Source organism: Anneissia japonica, unplaced genomic scaffold (assembly GCF_011630105.1).
Source record: "Anneissia japonica isolate Jap-2015-1 unplaced genomic scaffold, ASM1163010v1 scaffold287833_len2544123_cov190, whole genome shotgun sequence".
In the NCBI taxonomy this organism is placed as follows: domain Eukaryota; kingdom Metazoa; phylum Echinodermata; class Crinoidea; order Comatulida; family Comatulidae; genus Anneissia; species Anneissia japonica.
In genome coordinates, this window is record NW_022757233.1 from 61,599 (window position 1) to 72,157 (window position 10,559).

Sequence of the window (10,559 nt, forward strand, 5' to 3'; positions counted from 1 at the left end):
AAACTCAATGAAAAAGACGATGAGATGTCAACGACTCGGTAAACAATGACATAGAATAAAGGAACCGCTATGTCATTGTCTATTTCCATCTTTGTTATTACCGACTGAGATCTGTATTCCCACACTGACATTAGCCTCATTATTATTACAGTGACCAATTAATTTATCTGTTAATTATTTCTATTGTTAATCCGCCCCTTAGTTTTTTTTGTCCAATCACCATGTTCATTATATTCTATTAAAATGTCGACCAATCATATTATACTTTACTTTTTATCATAATTATTGTAATAGCCAACTTATATTTTGTTTGCCACACATGCTGAAGAAGACCCGAGGACGGGTTGAAATATTCATGTTTTGAATAAAATTTGTGTTCTAAGTCTACCGAGTCGTTGACATCTCATCGTCTTTTTCATTGAGTTATGTATCTAAGGAACACACATGGATTACATCATGCTCTATATATATATAAAATATAATACAAAGTGTCATGTCATTGTCATATCCTAGTTTATTTTTGGATTGTATTATGCTTCATACTTGTTCTAACAGGATTGAGAAGCTATTTAAATGTTTCATAAAAAAATACTTCTTATGATATACTGTAATATGATATATGACACCCTATATTGATGATGTACCAGGCATGAGCAAACCGCTTGCCCGGCGCCCGGGACAATTGTTTTTTACGGTCGGACAACAAGAATTTTAGGGACCACTTGTCCATGGACAAACACTTTTAGAATAGGCTACTTCACCATGTAATGCGTAATGATTTCAAAGTCAGACTCTTGACAATACGCAGCATGCAGTATTTTTATTAACAAATTGTCGGCGCACAAAGAGATATCAAACAGAAAACAGACTAGGCCATGGTTACGCACCACACTGTGTGCATCAACTTTGAGTTGCCAACACTCCCGCGATTTATGGACGGTTTAAAAGAAAAAGATTATTTTCTGCAGTAAAGATTGAACATGAATTCTTAATTGTTAAATGTTAGCCAGATTTGTCGTAAGACCTACAGCAGGCACATTTTCGCACGATATCATACCTGTTAGCCGTTAGCTGTCTGGGCCTGCTGCACATGGTCTTTTTACAATATAAATTCGCACTGGTGTAGTCTATAAATACCAGACATATTTAAAGATTTTGGGCGCACTGCCATTTCTTGATTAATTGAGTTGGACGACATGAATTGTCTGGAATTTTATGATTGTTTTGAATGTCCTGGAAATTTGATCATTTACCATTCATCCAATACTGCAGGTTGCCTAGTAACAGTAAATTAAATGAGAAAAGTTTCCCACGATACTCTTGGGAGAAACAGGTCAAGTCTTTGTATGCCGCCAATTTAAGAATGTTATTGAAGACAGAAAGAATGTCAAATGCTGAAAGTGGCTAACTGGCTGGTTTAGACAAACTTGTGCGATTCAGTAAATGGAGTTGTTCGCCTATATTTTTAAATAAAGTGATGCTTTCTTAATCTTGTATATTAATTATGTTTGCATGTAATTTTAATTCAGACGTTGATAATCATATCATTAAACTTTGTTGCTATCTGCTATGGTGTTTATAATTGCTTTCTGTTGTGTGTTATAAACAGTAATATTAAACTTAAACTTAGTTCAACAGGTCTTGTCGCACAGGTTCAGCCCGGTGAATTCACTTTGGGTAGTTCATCACTCTCCAGACGTGCACACTTTTTCTGCATATGAAAATATTCAAAAATTAACATAATCATGGGAACATGTACTTCTGCAGTTATTTTCAGATTACACCGAATGGCGTTTGTGTTTAAAGTTCGTTTACGTTAATTATGTTTGAAAAACGGTGAGAACCCTGTTGTACATTAACATTTTGCTGTATAGTACAAAAGTTTACGTAGGCCTACAGCAATATAAATGTCCAAATACAAGATAAAATTACTGACTAATATCCATTAATTAAATTAATTAATAATACAGTACATCGTTAGTTTATAAAAGTTTTAACATGCATAAACACCTAAATATATGAAATAAAATAATTTAATGTCTCTGCAACATACATCCATCAAAGAGGGCTATATTTATAGTATATCCATTATTATGTCAACTTTACCACAGCTGTGACAGTTATAGTTCGCTGAAACAAACCTGGACAGGCGTGCACCCCGCCCCGCAGTGCCACAAAAGAACCAAATTATTCTGACTGAAAGGCACTGACACGTTTAAGCGAAAGGATAAGACCATTGCTCTATGCGCACATTTGTGTTGCATGTCAAGGAGAGAATTCTAGCCCTGCCTTACTTTACCGGTACTTTCCCATACTCGTGGGAATTCCTTTGCTTACCAAGTAATTTTTAGAATTGTGGGAAAAACAGAATTTCCCATGAGCTCGAGAAAAAGGGACAGATCCATAGTCTCCAAATTAAAGTTAGATAAAACTTAATGTACACTTAACTAACATGCATTTAAAATTAGTACAGCATCCATGTTTTATAATCAATCGTAAAATCGCCGATATTTTAATGTGCCCTTGAAATTTGGAAAACTTGACCTGGAATGTCCTGTAATTGTCCTGGAAACTTTACTTTTGCCTGTAAGGCATCGATTACTGTGACTTGGTTGATAGTGGATGGCACAATCAATCCTTGGTAGAGTATACCGGACAAGACATGAAATGTAACATGTTGCCATGAAGTCAGCTTTGTGCTTCAGAAGAACAGCCTCAAATGTTGGTGACAACATCATTAAGTGCCAAACACTAGTTGATTATAAAATATTGTTATCTGTGACATTGTTCTCCGATTTGTTCGATAGTTGATGGCACAAGCAATCCTTGGATATACTGGACAAAACTTGAAATGTATTGTGTTGCTATGAAGTCAGCTGTGTGCTTCAAATGAACAGCCTCAAATATTGGTGACATAACATCATGAAGTGACACACTAGTTGATTAAATGATAATTATCTTTGACATTGTCCTCTGATTTGGTTGATAGTTGATGGTACAATCAGTCCTTGGATATACTGGACAAGACATGAAAAGTATTGTGTTGCCATGAAGTCAGCTTTGTGCTTCAGGAGAAAGCCTCAAATGTTGGTGACGTAACATTATTAAGTAACATCATTAAATGATTTTAAGAAAAATGTAAATGTAGAAGTAACAATTTGGTATGTTGGAAAGTATTGTGACAAAATCCAGTCATTGAACTATATAACAAGAATATTAAATACAAAAGTATTTTTTACTCATAGGGAATCTGATCTAGGTCATTATTTTCCAAAAATGTCTACTTATTCTGTTAATTCTGCTTATCTACACACACATTCGGAAAGTATTGAAACTGAATAAAAAGTAATGAAAAGAGATTGTACCTGTACTAAATGTCAAATAACGCATATTTACCAACCGTCTCGCATAGTGCAGGACAGTCCTGCATTTCAAAGTAATTTTGGATGAAACACACGTTTTGCAGAAACACATGCGTGAACATAATTTGTCACACATTTATCGCAAATCTGTACATGGTAACGAATTATCATGAATTCAGTGGGAAAATATATTTAAAGTTAGAAAAAAATTGGTTTTATTAAAAATATAAAAACGGTCATGCAGTAACTTGAGTCAACAAAGAGTTTCTGTTATTTTGTTCAAGAATCAATCCACAGAGAAAATTTCTCTTTTCCGAACAAAACAACCCAGCCAACTAACCATGCTTAGTATCATCTTGGAAGCGCATGCGGTCTTGTGCGTTCATTGTCACAACCAACCATTAATTATGTGACTGAATCCGGATTCAGTCACATTGATTATGTGACTGAATCCGGATCCCACCTGGGCTCGGCTCTGGATCCCGGTGATGGGATTGGCGTGGTGGCCCCTCCTTCCAGCTGGTGTAGTCACGCATTTCAAATTTCAGGTTGGGAACTGAATAATGTAGTGTTTTATTTGTACTTATTTCCATTATTTATAAGGTATACAGTACTGGCACATTCTTTATGCTAATTACTAGGTTTAACATTTAACGACAGCGGCGCTGTTTTTGGGATGGCATGCCTCATATCTGCAACATTTTTGTCAGACTGAACAATCATATTAGTCATATCACTAAAACATATTAGTCATATCATAAAAACGGTTAATTTCCACCTATGCAATATTACTAACATCAGGAAATATTTTATTTTTATTTATTTCAAAAATCTTTAATGAGGGTGGTCCATCCAGCCGAAGCTGATCATTAGGGACCCTCAATACACATAGTAAAACAAAACAAAACAGCGTATTAAACTAATTAAATTACAGTAAAATAAATAACAACTTCTCAATACAAAATTTACATAAAGAATTAATTCAAAATTAAATAAAAAACTTAATATAAAAATTTAAATTAAATTGCAATTAAAGATGTAAATGAAAGAGCAATATTAAAAAACAATAGGCAAAAGGGACATTAAAACAACAAAGGGAATAAAGTAGCCTAAATAAAATAATCAAATAAATTAAAAATAGATAATATCTCTCTAAGCACACTACTGCCACTTTAATCAATACCTCTGTCTCTTCTCATCTTGATTATTGTAACTCTCTTTTCTCTGCACTACCTAAAGCTCAGCTAAACAGGTTACAACGTTTTTCAGAACGCTGCCGCACGTATTCTAACACTTACCAATAGACGATCGCACATATCTCCTATTATCTATAATTTGCACTGGCCACCAATTAATTCACAAATAAAGTATAAAATTCTGCTACTACGTTTAATGCATTGCAACTCCAACAGCCCACTGCTTGAACTCCTTCCTAAACATGTCTCCTTATCCTTCCTCCGTTCTTCTGACCTTAATTTGCTCATTGTTCCAAGAGTTAACACCAAATCCTACATCCACAGGTCATTTTTATTTTCAGCTGCCACACTTTGGAACTCCCTCCTAAAACATATTACCAACTTACCTTCAGTTGCTATTTTTAAGATCAAGCTCAAAACCCACCTTTTTAACGTTTGAACATGCACAGTAGTGCCTTTGATTTTTACTTTGGTTTCGTGATATTGGTGCTTTATAATTTATTATTATTATTATTGATTTACTGTACTTCAAAGATATTAAAAGAAACATACTAAGAATGTTTTTACTCTGGAACCCCCATTTTTATAGTAAAATATGAATATGATTTGCATAGTACTTTACTTGCATTATTAGTTTCCTGTTTGTTTATTATTATGAACAACCCCCATTTACTCATTAGAATCTGTCAGTCATTTAGCCTAGTAGATGTCAGTGAAACCGATGCAATTCTTCCAATTATTGTTCATGTCATAAAGACATGGTTAGGATGTAATCAAAACTGTCCATTTCTAATTTTAAACACAAGTACCATAAATTGCTGAATATACATCATTGTCAAATTTTTTCCCAAGATTTTTGTTTAACCTGATATATGATAAGTGGACATGTTTCAAATTGTGCATTATGATCATCAGTCTTGTCACTGTTTATTAATTTTGAAGACTACTGAAGTGACGTTGATTAGTACCAGTTTGATAGGTCTGTAATTTTGAAGTCATTTTTAATATCTTGGTCTTTTTGGTAAACACCTCAAAGCCACTTAGAAAGGCAATCCAAGTAGCTATAAAAGTCATATGAACAACACACTGGCTCACAGGTACATGATACAGCAGGACTGATGTTAAGTCTGCAGCAATTCCAGCAAATAAGCTATTGATTTGGCTTGTACTCAATCCAGAAAGGAAACTGCAAACTTAGTAACTGTTGGTTTGATTATTACTAATATTCCAGCAAGTAAACGTTTGGTTTGCTTTTTGGTCCAGTAAATCCGTACAGTTTCATCAAGTAACCTATTGGTTGAACTGTTGTTTTAGCATGTGATCTTCAAGTCCAGTTTGAATAATCTTTGTTCATTTCAGTATAAAATACAAGTCTACCTAATATTGGTCCCAGTTGGGGCATCAAGAGATCTTCTTCAGCGCTGATCTACTAGCTGGACAAGTCATTTACTGGTCCTGGTGTACTTCTTAACCTATATATTATTAATGACGGTGAAAGTCCTATACTTTAAATTTTAAGAGTTGTTTTTAGAATCTCATCTAAGTTTTGTACTGTAGGTATTTATTGAGGATCGTTCCCATTATGTGCTTTAATAAATCATACATCTTGGTTTAAAAAATTATTAGTCTGTGATTAACTCAAATCATAGTTCATTATTGTATTTGCATGTATCTTTTTAATGATAGTTCTATTTACATGTGAAAGAAATCATTCTGAAAGTTTTATTCTGTATCTGATTTGTATGATATATATATACACATAATCAACTTTCATTGGTTACATTGATTCCGTCTTTAATTCTTCTCTTTAATTATGTATATCTAAAATAGTATTTACCAAAGTAAAGTATGATATTTTGAATGTTTCTGATGTAAAATATTATTGTTATTACAATTATATATATTCTTACATCAATTATTCTTACTTTAACTATAGATTTTTTTAAAAATGTCCAACAACTCCTGTGAAGAACACAATGAGAAGTTGTTAATTTCATTACATATTCTTGGAATATCAATTTCCCTTGTTCTTTCAATGTGTACCATTTTCCTGAACTTGCTTGTTCTCTATGCTGTTTCCGTCGCGAAACATCTGAAAACAAAAACAAACACTCTATATATATATCTGCTTGCTGTTGAGCTGTCTACTGGTGTTATGTTCTTCGTTTTTTGCATCATTGTAAATTTTGTTGACGTCAACATCAGTGTCATATTAATTTTACAAGCATTCTTTAGCGCTGGACAGTTTTTGAGCTTGATGGGTCTTCTTTATATGACTGTAGATCGTTACTTTGCAGTTGTTCACCCTCTGACCTACAACACATGCATTTGCCGGGAACGGTACATGTACATTTGTCTAATTACATTTGCGGTAGTAGTTGTAACCGTTACCGTAATAATTCTGTTATTCATTTATGATGCTATAAGAATTTCAGAAGTAAGTAATATCTTTGAAGGTATTTTCCTTTCCATTGCTATAGCCGTACTGATGATTGTGACATTGATGTACATTAGGATCTTTAGGCACGTTCGTTTGCAGGAAAAACGATTAACAGAGCACAGCAATCGGATGCGCATTTTACTGAGCAAGCAGCTTGCTAAGACTTTTGTACTGAGTCTGTCTATCCATTACATATGCTTCATTCCGTTTATTGTTTTTAGCATAATGGCTGAACCAAGACTGAGAAGAGCAATGGACAAGCTTACATACGTTGATTATCTTCAGGTTGTTGTTATGCACCTTTGTCTTTTACGAGCAATATCCACTCCCATCTGCTGGTGGTACCGTTTGCCTCCGTACAAAAAGGCTATCAGTGATTTAATTCATCGCAAACATTTTTTCAACAACAGAATTGATCCTACTACTACTACTAGCACATAGGATCAGTTTGATTTGAATAGCCAAGAGGTAGACATATCACATTGGAAATAAAAGAAATGACAGATAATAATAATAATAATATTTTATTTGGCAAAAGCATACAGAATTAAAATAACATGTATGACCTGGAAAGGGAATGGGCGAATGCCCATACAAGATATGCTCCCTATCCTTCATATTATGAAATACACTAGTACAAAAAAGAGTCAAAAGTAATCAGAAATATTTATAACGATATAAAATGCTTAACTAAATTATTCGTAAAAGAGGAAACATTAACAGAGTTTTGAAGCAAAGGAGGTAGTTCCCTTCACAGTCTGGGAAAGGACACAAAAGCAGAGTTAAAAAAAATATTGCTTTTTGCTTTCCAGTGAATAAGCCTGCACTCACAACGCTCACTCCTATGAACAAACTTTGTTAATGGAGGGGTGGGGGGCACAAATTATGAAGAACTCTGAAACCAAGAATAAACCGGTGATATTTAAAAATATCTTCTATGCTTAAGACGTTAAGTGATTTCAGCTTATCTTGATAATGTGTGTCCCAATCACCATCTTTTTTAAACATAAATATTCTAGTAGCTCTATGCTGGATGCTTTCAATCCAGCCCACATTGCACAACAATAAGTAATAATCGGAAGAAACCATGCTTTATATAGATTTAACATTACAGCCCATGACATATTTTTAATACACTTATTAATAAATCCTAGTAATTGTGATGATTTAGAACAAATATAATTTACTTATGTATGGCATAAAAGTTTATTTATAATTATTATAAAATTATTTATAAAAATACTAAGTAACTTAAATTAAATTACTTTTTCTAAGTATACATTATCTATTTTATAATCCCAATTAATTGGGTTCTCACTTTTAGAAATATGCATAATAGCATAAATATCTTGTCATGATCTTGTCTTGTCCTTAATATTATTGATGCAGTGGGAGAGTGTATGATCATCTGCAAACTGAAATATAATGAAATAAGAAAAATAAATTACATATGTGGTATGTTATGATATAATTTGGTATATAATGTGATACGTTTATTTTTTTGTTTTTAATAATGGTTAATTAATGAATGAATGGAATTAGTTTTTTAGGGATGATATATTTCAACAATTATTTTTTAAAAAGTTTGTTTAATACAAGTGTCATATCATTATTGCTGCGAAGTAGCCAATTCATATTCTTGACAGCAATTTGACCTCTGAAAGGTCATTCTTTGTCAAAAAACAAGGACCTAAGACGACTGAAAAGCGGAGTTTCCTTCTTTCCTTCTTTCTGCCGGGTAAAATCAATTACTTTAGGCGACGTTTGTAGACTAACCAACACGTACCAACGTCCGCATGTCGCGCTAGCCTTATTCTACTCTGGGCCTAGACCAGCTAGGATGGTATAGGCCTATCCTTGAAGGGACGAAGGTCCCAATGAAAAACAACGTCGCTCCTTGATAGCTAACATTGTCTATTTAACATCACAATAATTCATTATTAGACCTATATAATAATTGTTTTTTGAATTATACTCCACAAATCTCAGCCGATACCTCGCACAACTCGAGTAACGTCTCGTATCTATTGTCGTGACGTCATGGCTCGCTGGCTCACACTTGGGATGTCTCGCACTTGTGATCAAATAACATGCCGGCTCGCACTTTGGCAACACTCTTTGGCAGTCAACTCGCCCCTAGAAAACCCGCCCTTGGAAACTTGCCCCATAAAAAAATGTACACTTTCCTAGACCATGCAGTCTTCAAAATAAAAATTGTAACCTTTGGTAATCAACTACATTTTCCACATACATAGAAATTTGTGAAACTTTATTAAAAAAAACCTAAACCATAATTCACCACTATAGACACTTTTTGACAAAAATGAAAAATTATGACTTTGTTACCCAATGAGAAGTGTTCTAATATAGACAATGGGTTGTGTCTCATATTATTTGTTATATTTTTTGTTGCGAAGCAGCCAATTCATATTCTTGACAGCAATTTGACCTCTGAAAGGTCATTGTTTGTCAAAAAACGAGTGCCTAAGACGACTGAAAAGCGGAGTTTCCTTCTTTCGTTCTGCCGGGTAAAATCAATTACTTTAGGCGACGTTTGTAGACTAACCTACTCGTACCAACGTCCGCATGTCGCGCTAGCCTTATCCTACTCTAGGCCTAGACTAGCTAGGATGGTATAAGCTACGTTCACATCAAGCCCGGATTCCGGTCCGGAGTCCAGGCCGGAATCCAGGCCCGGTTACGATTTCCGGTTGTGCGTTCACATCGCGTCCGGGGAACAAAGCGTCGGGGTCAAAGGAAGCAACCAAGTGGAACGACGTCAACATAGCTACGGTGATGTCGAGAATGCTGTGGAAGACGTCAAAATTAGAAGAAAAATGAGAGATCCGAATGGGTCAATTCAATAAACTGAGGAAGACAGACCCCGGGACCAAACAGTCTTGATCGTGCTTCTGAGCCTGACAAATATTTACAATTTCTGTATTTAGGTAGGCCCTAGGCCCGCCTAACTAGCTAGGACAGATGTAGGCCTGGGGGGCTAGGCCAAACTACTATGTATTTAGGCCTATAGTGTACAAATCCTAGCTTCTTACCTTTTCCTTAGTATCATGTAAAATTTAAATATAACACCAGGCGGCGGCAGCCGAGGTGTCGGGGGGGGGGATGGTGCTGTAGACCCCCATGGGACATGTCAAGCCCTCCGACGACCAGAGTTTGTTGGGCAGTCGGACCAAAAAAAAAAAAAAGTAGGCCTAATGAAATAAAATGTGTGTTTATTGAGCTGAGTTTATAGATCTTAATTGTACTTTATCAAATAAAGTCTGAGAGAGCACCATTTCTGGATATCCAGAGGTCCTATTTGAAAAAAAAAATCTCATTAGGATACCCCCTCCCAAACCATCCACGCGGCTTGGTCAGAAGGCCCTCAGATGGCAATGCATGCCACAGTTTTCCTTATCTCACTCAGCCCCTCCCCAAAAATACATCCTACAGCAGCACTTGCACTTTAGTCCTATCTAAACTACTTTATCTATTTTATTTTCTCCATGTTTATAGCATACCACTAATTTATTTTTGCAACCTTTCTTATTGACAGTTCTT

The 10,559-nt window shown here is 34.9% G+C and overlaps 1 protein-coding gene across 2 annotated transcripts in view; it reads left to right on the forward strand.

Annotated features, from left to right (window-relative positions):
* The window catches only part of LOC117124537 (ATP-dependent RNA helicase DDX55-like), a 24,760-nt gene extending 21,752 nt beyond the window's left edge, over positions 1 to 3,008 (forward strand). Inside the window, exon 13 of one of the 2 annotated variants that reach the window (XM_033270796.1) lies at positions 2,990 to 3,008. In XM_033270796.1, the coding sequence (XP_033126687.1) occupies positions 2,990 to 2,993 (4 nt within the window). In that variant the 3' untranslated portion in view covers positions 2,994 to 3,008. Of the gene's footprint in view, positions 1 to 2,807; positions 2,827 to 2,989 lie in introns of those variants that run through there. The other variant, XM_033270795.1, reaches the window with a different exon arrangement.
* Positions 3,009 to 10,559: the final 7,551 nt, after the last annotated feature.